Source organism: Nyctereutes procyonoides, unplaced genomic scaffold, assembly GCF_905146905.1.
Source record: "Nyctereutes procyonoides isolate TBG_1078 unplaced genomic scaffold, NYPRO_anot_genome, whole genome shotgun sequence".
Lineage (NCBI taxonomy): Eukaryota > Metazoa > Chordata > Mammalia > Carnivora > Canidae > Nyctereutes > Nyctereutes procyonoides.
The window spans coordinates 21,095,970-21,122,460 of NW_026575030.1; the positions used below are offsets into that span (position 1 = coordinate 21,095,970).

The 26,491-nt window shown below is 36.2% G+C and overlaps 1 protein-coding gene across 1 annotated transcript in view; it reads left to right on the forward strand.

Annotated features, from left to right (window-relative positions):
* OSBPL11 (oxysterol binding protein like 11) overlaps window positions 1–26,491 on the forward strand; it is an 87,745-nt gene that overhangs the window by 29,250 nt on the left and 32,004 nt on the right. The window contains exons 3-9 of the mRNA XM_055316342.1: window positions 445–513; window positions 8,989–9,164; window positions 10,010–10,089; window positions 11,740–11,916; window positions 14,871–15,072; window positions 19,561–19,706; window positions 24,535–24,675. Of these exons, the coding sequence (XP_055172317.1) occupies window positions 445–513; window positions 8,989–9,164; window positions 10,010–10,089; window positions 11,740–11,916; window positions 14,871–15,072; window positions 19,561–19,706; window positions 24,535–24,675 (991 nt within the window). The remainder of the gene's footprint in view (window positions 1–444; window positions 514–8,988; window positions 9,165–10,009; window positions 10,090–11,739; window positions 11,917–14,870; window positions 15,073–19,560; window positions 19,707–24,534; window positions 24,676–26,491) is intronic.

A 26,491-nucleotide genomic window follows, 5' to 3' on the forward strand; every position in this document is an offset into this window, starting at 1 on the left:
GGAATCAGAAACAGAACAGAATGACCTCTTGTGTGTCCCACCAGAGTGAGGAGGCACTATTCAATTTAGAGACCTTTTCTGGCTTTCTAGAACCATAAAACTTTTATTTCTTTAGTATTGAATTATAAAATATTTTTATTTATAATTGTAGTACATTCATTTTATATTTATGTAGTTTTATATTTATATAATGATTTTATATTTGAAATATTGTGTATAACTTACAGGAGTTTATACTTGTTCTGAAGAACTCTGGTAGAATAAAGACCTATGGATAGCAAGTTTGGAGGATTAAATACCTCTTTGTTAACCTATAAATTTTACTTATGAAGAAAGTTTGAGGCATTTGTAGAACACATGTGTCTACAGCTATTTTTAAAACTGTTGAGTTAATTTCCTGATACTTCTAATTTCCATTGACCGGTGCATTCTGATCTTTTTCAGTGATCATATGGAAAATGTATATGGCTACCTAATGAAGTACACCAACCTTGTCACTGGGTGGCAGTACAGGTAAGTGATGATCTATGTCACATTCCTCTCCTAAGAGACCAGAAATACGGCTGATAATTATATATTCTGATACTACTTCTGTACAAACATGGATAGGAAGAATGATATACAGTTATTTAGAGTCTGATGAATTCTCCTTTTTAGAGGATGAGAAGAATTGCCATCTGTTCAGATGGCATCCTCCAAATGCCTCAGAAGTTAATATTTTTTTTAATTAAAGAATAATTGACATACAGTTTTAGGTGTATAACACAGTGATTTGGTATTTATGTATGTTACAAAATGGTCACTTCAGTGAGTCCATTTACCATCTGTCACATACCAAGTTGTTATAGTATTACTGATTATATTCCCTATGCCATATCCTTTTGTCTTATTTTATAATTGGAAGATTGTACCTCTTAGTCCTCTATCTATATTGTTTATCCTCCCATCCCTCATTTCCTCTGACAACCATCAATTTTTTCTCTGTATTGATGAGTCTGTTTCTCTTTTATGTGTTGGTTTTATTTTTTAGATTCTACACATAAATGAAGTCACAGTATTTATTTTTCTGACTTATTTCAGCTAACATAATACCCTCTAAATTCATCCATGTAGTCACCAATGGCAAGATCTCATTCTTTTTTTATGGCTTAGTAATACCCATTGTGTGTACATGCATTTATCTATATCTATACCACATCTTCTTTATCCATTCATCAAGAAACGTTTAGCTACCTCTGAAACTAATAGTATAGTATATGTGAATTAAGTCGAATTTAGATAAATTTTTAAAAAGTTATAAATATGTATATTTAGGTTGCTACCATATCTTGGCTATTGTAAATGCTGCAATGACCCTATGTAGGGTACATGTGTCTTTTCAAATTAGTGTTTTCATTTTTTTCAGATAGAAACCTAGAAATGGAATTTTTGGATCATATGGTAGTTCTATTTTTATTTAATTTTAATTTTAATTTTTTCCTATTTTACCCACCCTTACACCCACCTCTCCTCTGGTAACTATAGTTTGTTCTCTATAGTTAAGAGTCTGTTTCTTTGTTTGTCTCTCTCTTTTTTGTTTTGTTTTGTTTTGTTTGAATGAAGTCATAAGGTATTTTTCTTTTTCTGACTGACTTACTTAGCATTATACTCTCTAGTTCCATCCATGTTGTTGCTAATGCCAGGATTTCATTCTTTTTGATGGCCGAATAATATTCCAAAATGTGTGTGTGTGTGTGTGTGTGTGTGTGTGTGTGCCGTATCTTTTTTTTTTAAGATTTTATTTATTTATTCATAGACACACAGAGAGAGAGAGAGAGAGAGAGAGAGAGAGAGAGAGAGAGAGAGGCAGAGACACAGGGAGAGGGAGAAGCAAGCTCCATGCAGGGAGCCCGATGTGGGACTTGATCCCGGGTCTCCAGGATCACACCTCAGGCTGCAGGCGGCGCCAAACCGGTGCGCCACCAGGGCTGTCCTCTTTTTTTTATTATTATTATTATTTGAGAGAAAGAGAGACAGCAGCATGAGTGGGGGGGGGGGGGGGAGAGAGAGAGAGAGAGAGAGAGAGAGAGGGAGAGAGACTGACTCCCTGCTGTGCAGGGGCTTCTTCCCAGGACTCTGGGATCATGACCTGAGCCAAAGGCAGACCCTTAATCAACTGAGCTACCCAGGTGCCCCTGTATCACATCTTCTTTATCCCTTCATTTGTTGATGGACACTTGGACTGCTGCCATAATTTGGTTATTGTAAAAAATGCTTCAGTAAGCGTATAGAGTGCATGTATCCCTTTGTATTTAGTGTTTTTATTCTGGTAATAACCGAGTAGTGTGATTACTGGATCATAGGGTAATTCTATTTTTAGTTTTCTGGGGACTTCCATACTGTTCTCCACAGTGACTATAGCAGTTTGCATTTCCACCAGCAATACAAGAGAGTGCCTTTTTCTCCACATCCTCACCAACACTTGTTGTATCAGTTCTTTTTTTTTTTTTTAAAGATTTATTTATTTATTTATTCATGATAGACACAGAGATTGAGAGAGAGGCAGAGACACAAGAGGAGGGAGAAGCGGGCTCCATGCCAGGAGGCCGACGCGGGACTCGATCCCGGGACTCCAGGATCGCGCCCTGGGCCAAAGGCGGGCGCCAAACCGCTGAACCACCCAGGGATCCCCTGTATCAGTTCTTCATATATTTTGGACACTAAACTTTCATTAGATATATCATTTGCAGATACCTTCTCCCATTCAGTCGGTTGCTTTTAGTTTTGTTGAAAGTTTACCTAGCTGTGCAGAAGGTTTTTATTTTGATGTGGTCCCAATGATTTATTTTTGTTTTTATTTTCCTTGCTTCAAGAGACATCTAGAAAAATGTTGCTGTGGCCAGTGTCAGAGAAATTACTGCCTATGCTCTTGTAGGATGTCTATGGTTTCAAGTCTCATATTTAAGTCTTTAATCCATTTTGAATTTATTTTTATAGATGATGTAAGAAAGTGGTCCAATAACATTCTTTTTTTTTTTTTTTAAGATTTTATTTATTCATTCATGAGAGACACACAGAGAGAGAGAGGCAGAGACACCGGCAGAGGGAGAAACAGGCTCCATGCAGGGAGCCTGATGTGGGACTCGATCCTGGGACTACAGGGTCACACCCGGGCAGAAGGCGGGCACTAACCCCCCACTGAGCCACCCAGGGATCCCTCTAGTAACATTCTTTTGCATGTAGTTGTCCAGTCTCTCCAACACCATTTGTTGAAGAGACTGTCTTTTTCTCAGTGTGTGTGTGTGTGTATTATTTATATGTGTGTGTGTATATATATATAAATATAAATACAAGTATATATATAAAATGGGAGGAGGAAAGAATATATATTCTTGGCATATATATTTTCTTTCATATATATTCTATTCATAAATATATATTCATATATATATTCTATTCATATATATATTCTTTGCGCGCGCGCGCGCGTGTGTGTGTGTGTGTGTGTATTCTTTCCTACTCCATTGAAGATTAATTGGCCATATAATTGTGGGTTGATTTCTGGATTTTCTGTTCTGTTTCATTGATCCTGTGTGTCTGTTTTTGGGCCAGCACTATACTATTTTGGTTACTATAGCTTTGTAGTATAACTTGAAGTATGGAATTATGATGCCTCCAGTTTTGTTTTCTTATTTTTAACCTTCATACTGTTTTTCATAGTCACTGTACCGATTTGCATTCCCATCAGTAGTGCACAAGTGTTCCCTCTTCTCCTCATTTTTGCCAGCATGTGTTATTTCTGGTCTTTGTAATTCTAGTGATTCTGACGGGTGTGAAGTGATACTTCATTGTGGTTTTGATGTGCATTTCTCTGATTTGTGGTACTAACTCTTTTCATGTGCCTGTTGGCCATCTATGTCTTTTTTGAAGAAATTTCATCCATTTTGAGTTTGTTTTTGTGTTTTTTGTATATGGTGTAAGAAAGTGGTCTTAGTTTCATTCTTTTGTGTGTGGCTGTCCAGTTTCCCCAACACTTTCTGAAGTGTTGACAATAGACAAAAGTTACTATTAAGATTATAATTACTTGTTCACCTGCCCTGGGCTTTTAAAAATACTTGTAGTTATTAGGCTTTTACGGTTGTTTGGAGGCAGCAAACAAACTTGTGTTTAGGTGCCTATTTTACGCAGGATTCTGAAACTTCTCTGGGACTTTGGAGAGTTTGAATAACAGTCCAAGGTCACACAGGTAGTCAGTCAGGAGCAAAGTCAGGGTAGAATTGGTAGTTGTGAAGTAGAGGGATTCAACTTATTTTTTTTTTTATAATGGTTAAATATACACAAAATAAAGTTTCTCATTTTAACCACATGTGTGTTTGTTTCAGTGGCATTAAACGCATTCATTGTGCAATCATCACCACTGTCTGTAGCATTATCTGTAGTACATTTTGCATCTTTTCAAACTGAAATTGTGTCCATTAAATAATAATTCCCTATTTCTCCTCTCCCTTGGCAACCACTATTCTACTTTCTCTGCACTTTAACTCCTCTAGGTACCTCATATAAGTGAAATCATACAATACTTGTTCTTTTGTGCCTGGCTTATTTCACTGAGCATAGCATCTTCAGGGTCCATCCCATGTTGTAGCATGTGTCAGAATTTCCTTCCTTGTTCAGACTGAATAATACTCTTTTTTTTAAAAGATTTTAATATTCAAAAAAAAAATAAAGATTTTAATATTCTATTGCATGTGTGTACCACATATTCTTTATTTATCTGTTAGTGGATGCTTGGGTTGCTTCACCTTTTGGCTGTTGTGAATAATGCTATGAATACTGCTGTACAAATATTTGTTCAAGTCTTAACTTTCCTGTCGTTTGTGTATATACCCAGAAGTGGAATTAACTGGATCATATGGTAATCTATGTTTAATTTTGGGGGGAATTTCCATACTGTTTTCCATAGCAGCTAAATCATTTTGCATTCTTACCAGCAGTATACAAGTGTTCTAACTTCTCCATATCCTCACCAACTCTTGTTATTTTCTGTTTGTTTGTTTTTTGTTTAATAATAGCCTAATCGGTACGAAGTGGTATCTCACTGTTGGTTTTAAACTTAAAAAATAATAATACTGGAAATTGAATCTAGCCAGTTCTGACTCCAAAGGCTATATTTTTACATTATCATCATCCTGCTTCTAATTCACATATCATTTGGACATTTCTACTTTTGGCCACAACAAAATAACAGGGGCTGAATTTGCTTTCCTCCCTTAAACAATTTGAAAATGGGACATAATTTATTAAAAAAAGATTTAAAAGAATAGGTGAAGCACTGATAAAAATGTGATCGTTTAACAGAGAAGGCAGTTTGGTTTGTGTTTAGTTGAAAGTACATCAGGTAATCCAAATAAAAGAGATATACAGGAAGTTGGAGATTGTTTGACAGGTCAAAGCTGCATATGAAAACTTAGAAGGAAATCATCCCTATTGAAGTAAAAAGGGCAGTTCTCCAGGGTTCCCATCTTTTATTTAAAAAAAAGAAGAAGAAGTAAAGTCAAGGGAGTCTTTTCATGTTGTTTTTCACTTCAGGTTTTTTTTTTTTTTTAATTTTTTTTTTTAAATTTATTTATGATAGTCACACAGAATGAGAGAGAGAGAGGCAGAGACACAGGCAGAGGGAGAAGCAGGCTCCATGCACCGGGAGCCCGACGTGGGATTCGATCCCGGGTCTCCAGGATCGCGCCCTGGGCCAAAGGCAGGCGCTAAACCGCTGCGCCACCCAGGGATCCCTCACTTCAGGTTTTTGAAATTTTTTGAAGGCTTATACATTCAGATGACATACAGAATATCAATTTTTTTTAAAGATTTTATTTATTTATTCATGAGAGACAGAGAGAGAGGCAGAAACATAGGCAGAGAGAGAAGCAGGCTCCTCACAGGGAGCCCAATGTGGGACTTGATCCTGGAACCCCAGGGTCACACCATGGGCTAAAGGCAAGTGCTCAACCGCTGAGCCACCCAGGCGTTCCCCAGAATATCAACTTTTAAAAAAGATTTTATATATTTATTTTAAAGAAAGAGAGAGTGAGCGGGAGGAGGGACAAAGGGAGAGAGAATCTCCAGCAAAATCCCTGCAGAACCTTTCATGAGGTTTGACCTCACAACCCCAAAATCATGACCCAAGCCAAAATCAAGAGTCCAAGTGCTTAACTGACTGAGCCACTCAACCAGGTGCCCCCAGAATATTAATTTTTAAAATTTTAATGTCACTTTGGGTTTAGCACTATATTTTGTTCTCTTTCTTAAAGGAAGATAGGTTAACTTTCTCCCCCAACACCCAACAACTGTCATTCATCTAATACAGAGTAATACCGAGAAACTCTCAGAAGGGGAACAGAGTAAGAGATTTGATATCTGTATATATTGTGAAGTGGTCACCACAATAAGTTTAGCATCTGTCATCATACATAGTTACAAAAAATTTTTCTTATGATGAGAACTTTTAAGATTTCTCTTAGGAACTTTCAAATATGTAATACAGTATTATTAATGATATCAACTTAACACTATGCTGTGCAGTTATTGGCTATTTCTATGATTTCACCAGTCACTCCTCGCCATTATTTTCTGTATATCTAGGTGAATGCCTCTCGTATTGTAAATTTATGGTAATGCTTTTGGGATAAGAAATAACATGTTCACACACACCAAAAAAAAAAAAAAATTAAAAAAGAAGAAATATGTGTTCACAGCAAACTTGAGATTTCCAAACATTTTGTACTCTAAATTTTCTTTGATTACTTTTACAAGAAGAAACCAGTCATTTTCCTTTGCCTTTTTGTAATGTACTTAAAATTTAGAACAGTGGAAAGAGATTTCTTTCTTACTTTCCTTCTATTTTTGTTCTTTTTGTTAATAGTTTTACTGAAATATATTGCACATTCCATACAGTTTGCCCACCACTTGAAGTGTACAACTCAATGGTTTTCAGTATACTGATGAGATAGCTTTCTTACTAACCCACCCCTTCTGTTTATTTTTCTGTTTATTAGATGAATTTTTTTATAGTAGATTCATTTCTTAGTCCATTAGGGCTGCTATAACAAAATACTACAGATAAGTGGCTTATAAACCTTTCTCATAGTTCTGGAGCTTGGAAGTTTAAGATCATGGGGCCGGCATTGTTGGGTCAGGGCCCTCTTCCTGTCATAGACTTCTTATTGCATTCTCACATGGCAGAACAAGGGTCAAGGAAGAGGTCTTGGGTCTCTCTTAGAAGGGCACTAACATCACTCCTTAGGGTTCTGCCCTCATGACCTGATCACCTCCCAAAGGCTCTGTTCCCTTAGGGGTTAGGATTTCAACATACGAATTTGCAGGGAACACATTTGGACCATAGCAGAATCATATATGTATTTTGTGCTTTATGCTTATGTTTTAGAAATTGACAATGATGTCGGTGACTATCTTGTGTTAATTCAAATAATCTTTTCAAATATTTTGGAAATAAAGATAAGCCTATTAATTAAAAATGCGCCAAATGTGATGAGCTGTTCACTAAATAGAATTATGGATGGTCAACAAACACGTGAAAAAGTATATGATTCTTCTAGTAATGAATGAAATGGAAGTTTAAAAGCTCTCCAAAATGCTGATTTTTTTTAAAAATCTAAATATGGGAACATAATCTTAAAAGTCAGAAGCATACTATAAGATGAACAAGAAAAACTATAGTTCTTTGCTTTCCCATCTGCCTTCTCAGGCAATCACTTTCAACTTTTGCTTGCTTCTTAGCAGTTTTTCTTTCCTTGAAGAGAAGGCTGATTTCATTTTCTCCCAGTTTGATAGGATATGGTTGCCTGTTGCTTAAGACAATATCTTCTAGGACTGTGAACTAGATCAAATGGTCTAGTGTTCTAGAACTCAGTAATATATAGAACGCCAAACTACTCCTAACCCAAACATTAATTTTTTTAACTTAAACTTTTTAGAGTTTTTTAAAAGAACTATTAAACTACTTCACTTGGAATCTTAATAAAATAGTTAATCTGGAACCAAATCATAACATCAAATTCTTTTCCAAAACGTATCAGTATTTCATCATTTAGTTTCAAGTTCCTTATGTTTCTCCATCTCCAGTTGCAGCTTTTACATTTTTAAACAGGATAAGTAATCTTTAGTTGTGACCTATTTAATGATACATGCACAAAATCTTTCTACCCTGACATTATTCTCATTGTGTATTTCACTGATTCTTACCCAGCATTTAATTATCCTCAGAGCTCTTGTTTTGATTTGTTTCCAGTGAGTTTTTTTTTAAGATTTTATTTATTTATTCATGAGAGACACGGGGAGAGAGGCAGAGACCCAGGCAGAGGGAGAAGCAGGCTGTGTGCAGGGAGCCTGATGTGGGACTTGATCCCTGGACTCCAGGATCATGCCCTGGGCCAAAGGCAGACACTCAACTGCTGAGCCACCCGGGCGTCCCTGTTTCCAATGAATTTTAAATAAAAATTCTCACTACAGTTTGTGTTTGGGTAATTTACCTTTCCTGTTAGTGAATTCTGGAGAGAAATCTTCCTCTGAAAGGATACTCTTTGTTTCCTTTTTGCATTATCTGGTATGCCTCTTCTGTATTAAGTGCCTGCCTCATTGAAGGTTTTATGTCATTATTAAATTCATTCAATTTTTCAATAAGCTTTATTGCAAGGAAATTTGGCCTCGTGTTTCCAATTCTTGAATGCCCTTTGAATTTTATTTATTTGTTTTTTTTTTAAGGGGAGGGGCAAAGGGAGAGAGAAAGGATCTCACCACTCTGAGATTATGACCTGCGCCAAAATCAACAGTCATGCACGTAACCAACTGAGCCACCCAGGCACCTCTTGAATTCAGTTTTTTAGTAGCAAAAACTCCAAATTTTGCTGGAGTGATGATGATTGAAATTTAGTTTGCTTTAGTTTGACAAGGGGGAATGTTTAAAAATTATGACTTTTTTTTGAATCATTACAGGTTTTTTGTTTTAAACAATGAAGCTGGGTTATTGGAGTACTTTGTGAATGAACAATCTAGAAATCAAAAACCCAGAGGTACTTTGCAGCTTGCAGGAGCTGTAATATCACCTAGTGATGAGGACTCCCACACCTTCACTGTAAATGCTGCCAGTGGGGAACAGTATAAACTTAGAGGTATGATCAAGATATGAGAATTAATAGTGTGATTTTCTTCTTCCCTTGAGAAGTTGATGTACTTTTCTGCTTTCATTTGAGTTTTGGTAACATACTGTCATTGATGATGTAGATAAGATTGTAAATCGTAGAATTGCTTATGAGTTTATGAAATCTGTTTTAATAAATACATTTTCTCAAGTGGCACAATAAACAAGTGTATTTACATTTGGCCCCTGCAAAATATTTGTGTAGACAAACCTGATTACTGAAAAATCTAAGAACATAGCTTCTTTAAATTGTATTTTTTGTGTCTGCCACAGATTTGTATTTTACCTCTTTTCTTGATTTGTTTTGCATGCCCTCTTTTGAGGTTTCTAGTGACTAATTCACATCGTTGGGATTTATTAAAATCTGCATATTCATTTTTAAAATATAACTTTTGTTCAGGTAAATTTAACTTGTGTCTTTCATTTAATTAATGCATATAAAGTATAATGATAATACTAACTGAGCATGTTGTAAGAGATCTGAAAATACTGAGTACACATCAAATGCTTAGTAAAGATGATTTAAGTAACAGCATATTTTTATGAGAAACTTAGGACATGTTAAGTCTCATATCCCTGTCTAGCTGCATATAATTTATCCTCCTTCTGAAATATCCATCCATATCCAGCTACTGTTGTTACCTAACAAAGTTGGTGTTTGGGCCTTTTTCCTCCCTCCCTCCCTCCAGGGGGGACATTTGCTCTAGGGAGAGTAGGAACAATCTCTGGTTTTCAATTATCTGTTCTTCATGCTGTATACAATTGTATTTCAAAAATAAATATAAAAGTGAATAACTTTTAGGTTCTTTTTAACAGCCACAGATGCTAAAGAGCGACAACATTGGGTTAGCAGACTTCAGATATGTACACAACATCACACTGAAGCTATCGGGAAGGTATGTGGATTCCTATATGATATTAATGCATAAAAATGAGGGAAAGACTACTTATTATCTTTTTATATTTTTAAATTGCAAGACTATTCACATACCATAAAATTTACCCTTTTAAAGTGTGCGGTTCCATTAGTATTTATTTATTTATTTATTTATTTATTTATTTATTTATTTATTTTTTTCATTCGTTTTAATATATTTACAAGATTGTGCAACCATTGCAACTATCTAGTTCCAGAACATTTCATCACCCTCCAGAAAACCCATATCTCTGTGCAGTCACTTACTATTCTCCCTTTTCCAAGCCCCTGGCAAAACCAATCCATTTTCTATTTCTATGGGTTGGTCCACTCTCAGCCTTTTATATAAATAGAATCATACAAAATGAGGTTTTATTTCTGGCTTCTTAGACTCCACATGATGTTTTTCAGAGTTAGAAGCAAATTTTATTATATGTCCAATTTTACTTGTTCTTTAGTCTTTTATGTACACATAGTATTTTCAGGGTTCATTCATGTCATTGCATGGATCATTTTATTCTTTCTTATGGCTAAATAATATATTGTATGAATACACCACATGTTTATTCATTTATCAGTCAGACATTTGAGTTGTTTCCATTTTGTGGCTATTATGAATAACATTTATGTCTAGGTTTTTGTGTGAACACATGATTTCACTGAGGTGTGTATTTAGGAGTGGAATTACTGAGCCATATGGTGGTTCTCTGTTTAACTTTTTGAGGAGCCACCAAACTGTCTTCCAGAGTAGCTGTCCTGTTTCACATTCCTACTTGCAATGTATGAGGGTTCAGTTTTCCCACATCCTCACCAGTACTTGTTACTGCCCCGCCACTTTTTTTTTTAACAGTAATAGGCATCCTGTGTATGTGAAATGGAATCTCACTATTGTTTTGATTTCATTTCCCTAATGACTAATAATGTTCGACATCTTTCTCTATGCTTACTGATCATTTGTATAATCTTTTTTGGAATGTTTTTTCTTTTTTAAGGTGGAAAGGATGGTCTGAGTACTTGAAATCTGAGTTAGAGATATCTAAAAACCATCCGAGAGGTATAGTTCAAGAGTTCCATACCTCTGTGATAGCTTGACTTTAAAAAATGATGTTTTTTCCTAGTTTTTTTTTCTCCATAAGTAAGTTTTAAAAAGTTGTTTGTGATTTAGGCCTACTGCCCAGTCTTCAGGAAATTCATAACAAAAGTTTTACTCCTACTGCAGGATTGTAGTCATTGGCAGTGATCAAAAGGTACTAGTTGTTCCAAAGATACTTGCATGTTACATTAGAAAATGTATTATACTGCGTATTTTTGCTTCAATTATGGTGTTTAAAAATCTGAAATTAGAAATGTCTTATTCTAATATTTGTAAAATGTGAAAAAATATTCTCAATGGCACAAACCCATAATCAATTTTTTAAATAAATTACAACTTTACTGTTGGATGTGTCAAATGTTTAAACTTTGAGTGTTTTAAATTTTAGCATTTTTTAAAGAAATGTTCTTGTAGTCAATTCTGAGGTGAATTTAATTTTTAAAACTGTTCATGGTGTAGACCTAAAGTATATATGTAATTAATATGTGAGGCTTAGCCTAAATTTTTTGAAAACAAATTATTTTCTTTGTCTAATAGAATAATCCTCCTCTGAAATCACGAAGCTTCTCACTTGCATCTAGTGGTAATTCTCCTATATCCCAGAGGAGACCAAGTCAAAATGCCATTTCTTTTTTTAATGTTGGACATTCCAAACTACAATCAGTGAACAAAAGAGCTCACTTACCTCCAGACCATCTTGTGGAAGTCAGAGAAGTGAGTATGAATTAAAGTCAAATTAAAATGCACAAAATCGTCTAACTTGCTTGGTTCTGTCACAAAAGAATTTGAAATCTTATTTGTGTCTTCTAGGGCCCTCAGAGAACTGCATGAAAACTTAATAGTAGCATTTTCTGAAATTAGAAATTAGATGCAGTGTGGAATCTAATATATAATCCATGAACTTTTTTTTTTCATGAACTTTTCATATTCTGTTGCATGGAAATCTATTGCTTTGTCTTACACTTAGAAAGTATCTTTAATCTATGCATCATTTTATGACTCTACACATTAGTCATTTGGAAAATATCATTTCACAGAGTTATGCAGGTCTTGGAGATATTGATCTGTTTTATCATACTGTATCAAAAGTTCCCATTCATTAACGTCTTCACCAATCTCTTTAGAGAAGGCTTTCAGTATTGGGAAGTTGTCCAGCTTATGATAATAGATAAAGGTTTTCCAAAATTCTTATTTTTCATTTTATTTTATTTTATTTTTTTAAAGATTTTATTTATTTATTCATGAGAGACAGAGAGAGAGGCAGAAGCAGGCTCCATGCAGGGAGGCCGACGTGGGACTCGACCCCGGGACTCCAGTATCACGCCCTGGGCTAAAGGCAGGCGCTAAACCACTGAGCCACCTGGGGATCCGTTATTTTTTATTTTAAAGCTCAGATTTTATAATTGGCAATAAATACTGTTGTCTTTTTTTGTTTGTTTGTTTTGAAGTGATAGGTTTGTTTTATTTAATTTTTAGGAAATGCCTACTACTGCCTTGAAGTTTGAATATCTTTAGTTTCTAACAGTCATTCTATAATGCAAAACACTCCTGTGTTTCTCCTCTGCTTTGCTATAACACTGTACGCTTCTGTATTCTTATTCTGGTCATCAAATGTATGGAGTTTTCCCACCGCAAAGCAATTCTCTAATTCTCTGTGGACAACAGCTGTGCATCCTACAATTTAATTCAATTTGGCACTATCTACATAAGATAGTGTTGGATCCCACAAGACTGCCCCCCTTTTAGACACCAGGGGCAAATTCAGGTTGTCACCTGTGCCTTTGACCAACCTGCTATAAATTAACTCAGGAACAGGCTGATGTAAGAGATGCATAGGGCCAGATAAGGGGGAAAGGCATGGAGCTTCCATGTGCTTTCTAGTCTACTACCCTCCCAGTACCTCCAAATGTTCACCAACCAGAAGCTTCTGAACTTTCTCTTTTTTTTTTTTTTTTTAATGGAGGCTTCATGAGGTAGGCACAATTGACTAAATCATCAGCTATTGGTGATTAATTCATCCTCCAGCCCTTTTCTCCTCCCTAGAGGTTGGCAGATGGGGCTAAACACATATATACATATCTGTTGGTTATATACCTAAGGGTATAATTGTTCAATTGTAGATTATAAATTATTTAACCGTGTATATATTTTTTTTTATTTATTTATTTTTTTAATTTTTATTTATTTATGATAGTCACAGAGAGAGAGAGAGAGGCAGAGACGCAGGCAGAGGGAGAAGCAGGCTCCATGCACCGGAAGCCCGATGTGGGATCCGATCCCGGGTTTCCAGGATCGCGCCCTGGGCCAAAGGCAGGCGCCAAACCGCTGCGCCACCCAGGGATCCCTTAACCGTGTATATTTAACTCTGCTAAATACTGCCTAACTGTTGGCCAGAGTGGTTTTACTATTCATAAGTTTGGATTACTGGAAGTTAGTCCTAACATTTATATACAAAACATTTTATATACACAAAGCACACATATATAGGCATGTATAAATATGTACATATAGTTATCTTCATATCCACACTTTTCATTTAAAAACCTTTTCTCTGGTAAGGGTGAACGTTCGATCCATTGCTATGACCTGTATTCAGGGGCTCTTTAATGTATGACACACTTGATTTGTTGGGTAGGATAATTGCATCTTTCTTTCACTAGCCCTCTGATGAACCGCATTAAAAATTGTGTGGGGATCCCTGGGTGGCGCAACGGTTTAGCGCCTGCCTTTGGCCCAGGGCACGATCCTGGAGACCCGGGATAGAATCCCACGTCGGGCTCCCGGTGCATGGAGCCTGCTTCTCCCTCTGCCTGTGTCTCTGCCTCTCTCTCTCTCTCTCTCTCTCTCTCTCTCTCTCATAAATAAATAAAAATTTTAAAAAAAATTGTCTGGAACAGTGCCTCGGAAAGCTAAAAGTGTCTTCATTATAGAGTTTCTATGTGAATTAAAATAGTGGCTTAAAAGATAGGCAGTCTGACACTGTTCTGCTCACAATTGAGTATTTAAGCAAATAAATTCAATAAAGTAATTAAGCACAATAAATTCAGTTTTCATTTTAAAATTTTGAGTTGCTTATCAAGCATTGTTATTCTGTTGGCTCTCTTAGGAAAAGTGAACAGAACTCTTGATCAAAGCAGGATGTATTAAACTCTTTTAACCGGAAAAGCTTATATCCAGTACTTGCTACAAATCACACTAATGGGACCAGAAAGTTAGATTAGAGAAAAGGAAGCAGGAGAACCATCATGTTCTCAGTGTAGGTTCAAATTGAGCCTGACCAGAGGTGCTGAGAAGAAAGAGGTTAAGAGCCCATACTGGGAACTAATTTTACTTTGTAATGAAATATTTAATGTTGCTGTTGAAGATGATCTTGGATGTTCTTTAATGACTTGTACAAATGTATACTGTTAAAAGATTTGTCAAGGCTTTTGAGCTTTGTTGCTTCCAAAGAAAAAGTGCAGCTGCCAAAGACACCCATCTTTTGCACAATTGATAAGCACTACTAAATAGTGCTCATTAATTGAGAATAGCCAAACATAAAATAGATTTCTAAGCCTAATATATCCTAAAAATGGCTCAGAAGCTAATAGGGTAATGAGAATGAAAACTATGTATGCATGATACACAGAAATCATGAGTGGGACACATGGAACTGTTGTTTTCCTTAGATGATGTCTCATGCTGAAGGACAACAGAGAGACTTAATTAGGCGAATTGAATGCCTTCCTGCTTCTGGCCATCTTAGTTCCTTGGACCAGGATCTCTTAATGCTCAAAGCTACTTCCATGGCAACTATGAACTGCTTAAACGACTGCTTTCATATTCTCCAGTTGCAGCATGCATCACATCAGAAGGGCTCATTGTCTTCCGGTAAGTTGCAGATTAAAAGCAGGACTTAATATTAAGGGCCAAAGCATGGAAAGGTTGTGTCTGTTGTAATTCTAACTCCTAAAAAATCTTAATAATAATAATAATAATAATAATAATAATAATATAAAAGAAAATCAGTGAGCCTCTTGATTTTTAATTATTATGTAAATGTTAAACTCTTATTTTGTCCTTTTTCGAATCTAAAATGATTTTAGGCCCAATGTTTAATATAATTGAATATCCCTTTGGGGACCTCAACTTCACATGTTGAAAACTCAGCTCAAAACCTGCATCTCCTACATTTCTGCTAAAATTGGTGGCATTGTTATTCATCCAGTCAACCTTATAGAAATATTGGAACCAGTTCTTAACTTACGGTTTAGTCCACTGTTCACTATATGCACTTTAAACTAGAGATACTAAAGTCGATCAGTCACTTTTCAGTTTCAAAAATACGGTGTACATACAGTATTTGAGAGCACTGACTTGTTGAAATTAATCCATCAAGGAAAATAGTGCCATTGTATGGGAAGACAAAAAATGAGTTTTTCTATTTAATGAGATAAGTAAACTCATCACATTTTTCATTTTGAGATATAATTGACATACAACTCTAAGTTTAAGATGTATAGCATATTGATTTGATACACATGTTGCCATATGATTACCACCAATATGATCACATAATTATCACTTTTTTGGTGGTGAGAACATTTAGGATCTAGTCTTTTAGCAGCTTTGAAGTACTTAACACAGTATTGTTGACTGTAATCACTATGATGTGCATTAGATTCCCAGAATTTATTCATCTTCTAGTTGTAACTTTGCACCCTCTAACATCTCGATTCTCCCATTCCTATCACTTTGTTTTAATAGTAGTAACTTACTAGTTCATACCAATTCATTGTCCTCTTACTCAACTAACCCTGCTTGTGAAGAAAGTTATTTTAGAAAGATACTGAGTGTCTGCCCAGGAAGAAGTTTGCCATAGTCCGATCTATTTTTTTTTTTTAAAGATTTTATTTATTTGAGAGAGAAAGAGAACATGTATATGCAAGCTGGAGGAAAAGCAGAAGGGGAGGGAAAAGGATGAGGAAAAAACCCCAAGCAGAGTGTGTGCTGAGTGGGGAGCGCGCAGCATAGGGCTTGATCTCATGACCCTGAGATCATGACCTGAGCTGAAACTAAGAGTGTGAGTCACCCACACACCCCTACCATAGTCCAGTCTTGATGTGGATATGGCTTCTGTCCTCATGTATGCCTAGCTAAATCAATATTTTTTTTAAATCAATATTTTAAGCTAACTATGTTTAATGGCTAGTAAGCCATGCATGTGTCCCATAAGGAACTCATGGTCCACTTGGGAATGAATATATAAACTTAACTGTAATATGGAAAGTACTGTTTACATTGGGAACAAAATACTTTGGGAGAATACTTAACTGTAATATGGAAAGTACTGTTTACAAGGGGAACAAAATACTTTGGGAGAATATATGAATGGACCAATACTTCTGACAAAAAAAGTCTGGAAAAAGGCCTAGAAAAGCTCCAAAAGCCAGTGGAGAGAGAGGAGAGGGTGCTTGAAAGAGATAGACTGGCATAAGTTGTGAGTTGTGAACATGGACCAGGGCCTTGGAGGAATTGTAGGTAGTATATAAATTTTCTCCTATTATAAAGCAACACACACTTGAGATGCCTGGGTGACTCAGTCAGATAAGCATCCAAATCTTTTTTTATTTTTATTTTTATTTTTATTTTTATTTTTATTTTTCATTTATTATTCATTCATTTATTTATTTATTTATTTATTTATTTATTTATTTATTTATTTATTTATTTATTTATTTATTTATGACAGTCACAGAGAGAGAGAGAGAGAGAGACACGGCAGAGGGAGAAGCAGGCTCCATGCACCAGGAGCCTGACGTGGGATTCAATCCGGTCCCGGGTCTCCAGGATCGCGCCCTGGGCCAAAGACCGGCGCTAAACCACTGTGCTACCCAGGGATCCCAAGCATCCAAATCTTGATCTCAGCTCAGATTTTGATCTCAGGGTTGTGAGTTTAAACCCTGTGTAAAAAAAAAAATAAAGCAACATACACTCATTATAAAAAACTGAGGACCTATTATACAGTTGAATAAAAAAAGAAATCATGCATTATCCTACTAACCAGAAACTGCTACTGTTAATATTAGTACATACTCCACCAGATTTTCTTTCTTTCCTAGTTTTTGTTTTAACCCCATTATTATTAGAAAATATGTTTTTATCTTCTACTTTTCATGTAATTTTTCCAACTTCTGTTATGCTTTTGGTAAACACAGAGTTTATTGGCTACATTATATTCCGTTGAAGGGATAGGTCTTTGGTTTACTTGACTGTTCTCCTGTTGAACATTACATGAGTTACCTTGAGCTTTGAGATTTGGGTTAATTCTGGTGTTTGTAATAATAATGTCAGGTAAATGAAAGTTTGATTTTAGTTAATGCTACTTAATTTTTACAAAGCACATCAAGTAGCGCAGTGTTAAATACCACATACTTAATACTTGGTTAATTAAATATATATAATTCTTCTAATTCTTAAAATTTCATTTGTGGAGTTAGAATACACAGTTGTATCTTTTTTTTTTTTTTTTAATGATAGTCACAGAGAGAGAGGCAGAGACATAGGCAGAGGGAGAAGCAGGCTCCACGCACCGGGAGCCCGACGTGGGATTCGATCCCGGGTCTCCAGGATCGTGCCCCGGCCAAAGGCAGGCGCCAAACCGCTGCGCCACCCAGGGATCCCCCACAGTTGTATCTTTAAATGATTGTATTTTTAAATGATTGGCTGCAGGCTTAGTGAAGCATGTACAATATAAATTTGCATTTTTTAAATTAAAAAATGGTACAGACTATAAACTTTACAGACGTGTTTAAAGTAAAAGCTGTTTTTCCTCATTACTATGTTTTGGGGCATAGATTTATGGGTATTTGGTGGAATTGATTAGCTAGTATCGGTATTTCTTACTATAAATAGTCATTTTCCAAATTAGGTCTGTAGAAATGTATTCTTCAGTCATTTGAGAATAAAAATATAACTAGAAAAAGAAACAATTACCTTTCACTCAAATTTTGAAGTGACACAAGAAATGAAATCTAAATTTAAATTAGTTTTTAGTCCTCTGAGGTCTTAATGTATGTTATCCAAAGGATCATTGATTTAGAGGGATCATGAGACCAGATGATTGGTTTGATAAAGAGTATTTTACTTTTAGAAATAAAGATATCTGGGGGCACCTGGTTAAGCATCTGTCTTCAGCTCAGGACGTGATCCCATGGTCCCTGGAGCCCCGAGTCCGGCTCCCACTCCACTCCTTCTCTCTCTCTGCTCTCTTCCTCTCTCAAGTAAATAAATAAAATCTTTTTTAAAAAATAGAGGTAAAGACATCTAGATTTTGATATTAAGAATGAACATTTTAAGGTAGGAGCAAAATGTTTTCATTTGTATGGAATTTTGAAACTGGCCTCTTGAACTTACTCAGGGCATTCCCTGAGAAGTTGGCCTGAGTGGCGAGGCAGGATGCTCTGGTAGTCTGGTGGGTACTTAGTAATTTATCACTATACTACTGAAGTCTGGCATTTCATTATAGATTGAGTGAATGACCTACTCTTTGTAATTTCTGCTGTAGTAGTCTGAGCATCCCTTATTGTAGCACTCTAATAACCAGGCTTCTGTGAAACCTAGATCAGCCTCTGAAATCAAATGGAACATTTTCCATTATTGATTAGGCATAGAATCCACTTTGTTAAACTAGTTGAGGGTAATAAGAGACATTTGAGTCATTAACTGAGAAGATGACAGGTCTCTAAATGTGACCACTGTCTTTCACTAGGTCACCTATAATTTATTCAGTAGAATAAAGCCTTTCAGTTTAAAAGTATCTTCACCTCTTTACATGATTAAAAAACAAGAAGAATGGACATGTATCCCTAATGTAAAGTACTTATATTGGGCCAAAATGGCTATTTTGAACGGTTAGAAAATTGCTACTGAAAATAAGGTTCAATTCCAAAAATGAAGAAAATTTTACTGTTTCAAAATCCCAGGCTCCTCCTGTAATTGTGGCTCCCTAAAGCCTAATTGCATACTTTTTGATCATTAGGAAGAAGGACCGTGTTTTTACAGAAAAGGTAGCAAATCAACGTTAAGGGTGGGAATACATTATCATTTACAGATTTCCCAAGAAGAAGGTCATTTCCATTTAGGGTTGATTCTTTTAAAAGGTATCTGATTTCAAGTCGCAATTTGCTCTGTTGTAACATACCCAATCATGATGCTCATGCTAATGAGATACAAGTGGCTGTTTTGCAGAGTCTCTTAACAGGTTGAATTGCTTTTAGTCTTGTGGGCTCAAAACAAAATTGTTTAATAAAATCCACATCTGCTGAACTTTCCAGATTATGAGCAAGTTTCAGCGAAAGTTTTCTCTTACTTCATCAGGAACGACAATCGAGTGGTTAGAACCAAAGATACCTTTATCAAACCACTATAAAAATGGAGCTGACCAGCCTTTTGCAACTGAGCAAAGTAAACCAGTGGCGGTCCCAGAAGAGCAGTGTGTTGAAGAATCTGGACCATTAGCAAGGGTAAGGTAATGTGAAAATACAGTTTTGATGTAAAAACTAGGAATCAAAAAAAAAAAAAAACAACTAGGAATCACTGAGGAGGTTCAGTTCTCTTTTCATTGTCAGGGCATGCAAGTCATTCTAACACCAGAGCAACATTCTTGCAGACTCTAGACATTGTTTTTCTAATTTAAGTAGCAGTGGCTTTTGAAGAGGTCTGTTGTATAATACTTGCATGTTTTGTGTTTTTCAGGTTAAATTATGTGCCTTTTGTAGTTTGGGCTCACTTTTGCTTGATAAAACTGTATTGAAAAGTTGCATTTTGCATATTTTTATTTTTCTAGAAAATAACTTATAAGTTTTGCAATATAAGATTTGTAATTATTTGCAGGATAAGAAATATATTTATCTTAAATCTTAATGTAACATTATTATTGATGTTTACTATTAAATTTGCAAGTTTAAAAATTTACTATTAAGTCTTTTTTGTTGTAAGCACTTTACCAAACCAGTTTAAGTGTTACTCTACTTAAAATAGCATAGTCTCAGGGTTTTATGTTTTTATAAGTATTATTTATTCCACATTTCTCAGATGCTAAAGCATTTTTTATTCTAGTCATAGTTCCACCACTGTAAAAAAATCATATTGGTCTTTTGCCTATTGTGTTATCTTTATGGTTATCATAATTACGTAGTTTTATTTTAAGCTCTTTTATTTGAAACTTCTCATAAGCATTTTTTCTGGCCTATATAATTAAAATTTTACAGGTTGAAATAAGCTATTAAATATCTAGGCTCTTTGTTATTTTTTGTTATTATAAATTACACTGTATCATCTTGTCTACTTTTTTTTTTTCCTCCTCTTTATTTGGGGGGGAATATAAAGGTTGAGGTTTATAGTCCCAAGTAGAATTACTGAGTCAAGAATAACACACAGCTTATGATTATTTATATATTTGCAAATTATTTCTTCAAAGAAGTACATGGGGCCACCTGGGTGGCTTATTCGGTTAAACATCCCAACTCTTGATTTCATCTCAGGTTATGATCTCAGGGTTCTGGGAGCAAGCCTTGCACTGGGCTCTGTGCTCCGCAGGGAGTTGGCTTGAGATTCTCTCTCTTCCTCTGCCCCTCCCCCCCTCATATAAATAAAGAAATCTGAAAGAAAGAAAGAAAGAAATTGAAAGAAAGAAAGAAAGAAAGAAAGAAAGAAGAAGAAAGAAAGAAAGAAAAATACACGATACAGAGACTTCCAAAATTGGCCAAGACCTTGGTTTAATGAGGCAGGCAATGGCAGCAGTGTAGATGGGAGAGAAGAAAAAAACAGTAGGAAATGCTTTTTTTCCCCTCCTGTAACTTTTTGACCAGCTCATTTCTAGTCAAGCAGCTAGTATTTATTAAGCTATTTAGTGTATGACAGACAAGTCCAATGTTAGGTATTAGAGGAGACATAAAAAATCAAAGACATAGTTCTTTCACTGAAGAGACTTATAATCTGCTTGGAGTCACAATAACATATAGACCAAAACAATGAGAGGATAAACATGAAGCAGCATTTTGCTTTCCATCTTAATTGCTATGGCTTAGGGTGTTAGGATATGGGCATTCTGAGAAAGAAAGAGAGGTGTATTCAGTAGAGTGGATAAGGAATGCTTTGGAGAGGAAATGGAATTGGAATCAGGCTTTGAAAGAAGACAGGATTTGAAGAGAAAAGAGGAGTAGTAGGATACTCTCAGGATGGATGAATACCAGAGCAGGGATACTAAAGCATATATGCTTATTGTGGTGAAAGCTTGCTTGGTGGGTTTTTTGGTTTTTTTTTTTTAAGATTTTATTTATTTATTCATGAAAGACACACAGAGAGAGGCAGAGACACAGGCAGAAGGAGAAGCAGGCTCCATGCAGGGAGCCCGATGTGGGACTTGATCCCTGCACCCAGGATCACGCCCTAGGCCAAAGACAGGTGCTCAACCACTGAGCCACCCAGGCATCCCATTGCTTGATGGTTTTAAACCCAGATCCTGTCATTTACTGACATGTGGACCAATAATTAACCATTTATCTTCAATTTTCTCATTTGTAAAGTGGAGATAGTAATATCTTATAAAGATTGTTATGAACATAAAATGAATTTAGCAGAGCACCTGGTTTATGGAAAGTGATCACAGGATGGTTGGATTTTACAAATCCAGATAACCATTCGTGCTGCATTCTCTGGGGATTGATAATCCCTGGAACCATTGCTCCATAAAATATAGTGTAAACTGTGTCTCGAAGGAACATAAAAATCATACAGAAGAATTTAGTATTAATGTAATAGATGATAAAATCATGAGCATGGGATATGTTTAAGATTGATATATATGATACGACCTAGAATTAAAGTGTTGATAGAAGGCTGTGGAGGTAGAAATGAAGACAAATGAATAGGAAATACGCATTTTAGATGAAAATCAGTTGGACTTGTGATTGACTACATGTTGAGTTAGATGAAAGATAACTCCCACGTTTGTGAGCTTAAACAACTATAGGTAGAATTGGGGTGCTATTCACAAAGATAGGAAAATTAGGAAGACAGAGTCTTTTTTTTTTTTTTAAGATTTTATTTATTCATGAGAGAGAGAGAGGCAGAGACCCAGAGAGAGAAGCAGGCTCCGTGCAGCACCCTGAGCCAAAGGCAGATGCTCAACCGCTGAACCACCTGAGTGTCCAAAAAGAGTCTTTTCAGAGAAAAGGTTTGGTATGGTTTATGAACTTGTTGAATTTTTACAGATTGTATTTTTAAGTAATCTCTCCACCTGGTGTGGGACTCGAACTCACAACCTCAAGATTAAGAGTCTCCTGCTGTACCAACTGAGTCAGCCAGGCACCCCTGACCATGTTGAATTTTATGTGAGAGGAGGATATATAATTGTAAACATATATTACGTTTACAATTAGAAATAATGAAACCAGAGCTTTGGAGCGAGATTAAGACTAGAGACATAATTTCCAAGTGAAAATCGCAAACTGTAAGTCATATACTCTAACATCTTCACTCTTCTCAATGAGAATACAAAGCATATTGGGGGTTAGAGAGGCATTTAGTTAAAGGTAGGACACAGAGATGCAGAGGAGAACATTGTGATTTATTTCCAAATCTTTTGAAGTAGTGAATAGACCAGATATATCACCTAGTGTAAGTAGAAAGAAATAAGCACATAGATACTATTTTTACTTACAAAAGACACTAGACTCTACTCAAGTATATCAGAATAGACCTGAATTTTCTAAAAATTTCATACCTGCCTACTTGAAATATGAGTGTTAATGCAAGCTGGAGACAGACATATAGTAGTGGAGATTTTGCTGCCAAGTGATGGAAAAGTAAATCCTAATAAGGCTACAATGAAGCCCACACAGTTCCTTTGTGCCATGTCAGAAATCAGAAGGACAGAGGTGGAATTAATATGAGTTTGGTGAAATACTGGTGTTTTCTCTTTGCCTTGCAGTCTCCAAATATGAATTCCTAGAAACTCAAGAGTTCTTGCCACTGTCTGCTAACCATTCTGGGTTTGTAGGGATATTATATATTCAAGCACATTCATTTGAATTTTGGTAATGCTTTTATCTTAAGCTTTTCTTTAAGAAAGGTGATGACCTCTAAGAAGAGACATTTCAAAAAGAAAGAAGAGGCACCTGGGTGGCTCATTTGTTTGGATGTCTGCCTTCAGCTCAGGTCATGATCCTGGGGTCTTGGGATCAAGCCTTGCATTGAACATCCTGCTCAGTGGGGAGTCTGCTTCTCCCTCTCTGCCCCCCCTCCCACTCCCACCCCCCGCCTTGCTTGTGTACATACACACTTGTGTGCGTTCTAAAATAAACTAAAATCTTTTAAAAAGAAAAAGGAGAGCTTCCAACTTCTTACATTCACACCAAGATTTAGAATCAGTAAATAATTAATAGCATTCCTTTTTTTCTATTACAATAAATAATGACGACTTTTGTAAAAACAAAAACTGTAATCTTTTAAATAATTTTTCTACCACATTATGTTATATTTCTTTAATATTATTTTCATTAGAGGAAGTTCCAAACTACAAAGTAAACTTTGTATCATATACTAATGTTAAGGTTGTTATTTGCATTACTAATCTGTGTCCTAGGTTCTGACTCCAAATATAATGGTACCTCTTCAGAGGTATATTCATATTTTTTAAAAATAACAGTAATAAAAAATAAATGTCTTCAAGTATGTTGTTTATACTTTTCTTTTTTTAAGGTAACTGTGAAGTCTGTCCTTTAATTAGCATTCCTGTCTGTTGTTTGCAAAGCTTGCTATTTAATCTGATTCCTATATTGAAAAGAAAAACACAAGAGTCTTCTTGCACAAAGAAAGTGACAGAAAAGACTTTTATTTATTTATTTATTTTTAAGATTTTATTTATTTATTCATGAGAGACACACAGAGAGAAGCAGAGACACAGGCAGAGGGAGAAGCAGCCTCCATAGGGAGCCTGAAGTGGGACTCCATCCGGGGACCACAGGATCATGCCCCAGGCCAAAGGCAGACGCTCAACCGCTGAGCCACCCAGGCGCCCTGAGACTTTTATTTTTAATGGATATTAATAAGCACTTCTTTTTTTTTTTTAATTTTTATTTATTTATGATAGTCACAGAGAGAGAGAGAGAGGCAGAGACCAGGCAGAGGGAGAAGCAGGCTCCATGCACCGGGAGCCCGACGTGGGATTCGATCCGGGGTCTCTAGGATCACGCCCTGGGCCAAAGGCAGGCGCCAAACCGCTGTGCCACCCAGGGATCCCTTAATAAGCACTTCTAACACTAGGCTTTTGCTTTGTTTTACTTCAAGGAACCTGAAGAAATAAATGCAGATGATGAGGTAGAGGATACGTGTGACAATAAGGAAGATGACCTGGGAGCTGTGGAAGAGCAACGTAGTGTTATCCTACATCTCTTGTCACAGCTTAAGCTGGGCATGGATTTAACAAGAGTAAGTAATGAGATAAACTAGCTTTGGAGATCACTAGGTCAGGACTACCTGTAATTGTTGTCAGGGCTTTATATTCTTTATGAATTGGTTTCTTAGTCTCTCTCTTTTTTTAGGATTTTACTTTTCAAGTAATCTGTCTACCCTGCGTTGGGGGCTCTAATTTACAGCCCCAAGATCCACGGACTGAGCCAACCAGGTGCCCCTAGTTCCTTAGTCTCTTAATCAACATTTCTTATTTCATTAAAAAAAGTGACAATTATCTTGTGTAGCAGGAAGTCACATGACAAGTAAATGCCTATAATCTTGTTTCAGTACAAATTAAAGAGGTTTATTGGTATACTGAACTGGAGAATCTAAAAGAAAGGATAAAATCCCAGAAAACCATGAAAAACTTGATACTTCTACTTTACTCTTCGCATGTTGCATAATGCAGCTTGGGTGTTAATATATAACAGAGGTCAGCAAACATTTTCTGTAAAGGGCCAGGTAATAGATTTTTTGGGGTATGTGGATGCAGGTTTCTGATGGAACTATTCAGTTTTGCCTTTATAGTATGAAAGCAGCCATAGATGATATGTTGGACTGGGCATGGCTGTGTTCAAACAGAGTATTATTTATAACAACAGAGGCCAGATTTTCCCCAAAGGCCATAATTTGCAGTCCCTGGTCTGTAGCCTTGCTTACTTTAAAAGTGTGGTCTGAATTAACTAGATGTGGGAATTCTTTTTTTTTTTTTTTTTTTTTAATTTTTATTTATTTATGATAGAGAGAGACAGAGGCAGAGACACAGGCAGAGGGAGAAGCAGGCTCCATGCACCGGGAGCCCGATGTGGGACTCGATCCAGGGTCTCTAGGATCGCGCCCTGGGCCAAAGGCAGGCGCTAAACCGCAGCGCCACCCAGGGATCCCTAGATGTGGGAATTCTTTTACAATGTACACATATCAGATCACCACAATATACACTTTAAATATCTTACAATATTATTTGTCAATTATACGTTAGTAAAACTGGAAAACAAAATATTGTCTGAAGACTAATAACATCACCATTGCTGGAGAACTTGTTAGAAGTACAGAATCTCAGCCCCTAACCCCAAACTTAGAGGATCAGATCTATGTGGTGTTTTTTTTTAAAGATTTTATTTGTTTGTTTGTTTTAAATTTTTTTATTTTATTTATTTATTCATGAGAGACATAGAGAGAGAGGCAGAGACACAGGCAGAGGGAGAAGCAGGCTCCACGCAGGGAGCCTGATGTGGGACTCGATCCCGGGACTCCAGGATCACGCTCAGGGCCGAAGGCAGGCACTAAACCGCTGAGCCACCCAGGGATCCCCCCTCAGATCTACATTTTAATAAGATGCCTATTGTTCGTATATAAAGTTTGAGAAATACTAACGGTAGTTTTTAATTTTAGGCCAGTCTTTTCCATTTCCAGTTTATCTACTTAGCGTGTCTTAATTTATTTTAGCAATCAATCTATGATGTTAATTTGAAAAGGAAATTAGGTTTTAAAACCTATGTATGGGGATCCCTGGTGGCTCAGCGGTTTGGCGCCTGCCTTTGGCCCAGGGTGTGATCCTGGAGACCCAGGATCAAATCCCACGTTGGGCTCCCTGCATGAAGCCTGCTTTTCCCCCTGCCTGTGTCTCTGCCTCTCTCTCTGTGTTTCTCATGAATAAATAAATAAAATCTTAAGAAAAAAAAAAAAAAACCTATGTCAGATATTAACTACTGTGGGATTATGTACTTTGAATTACTACTGACACTACTTTGCATTAGTATGGAATTTCAGAATTGACAGCAGGACGTATATT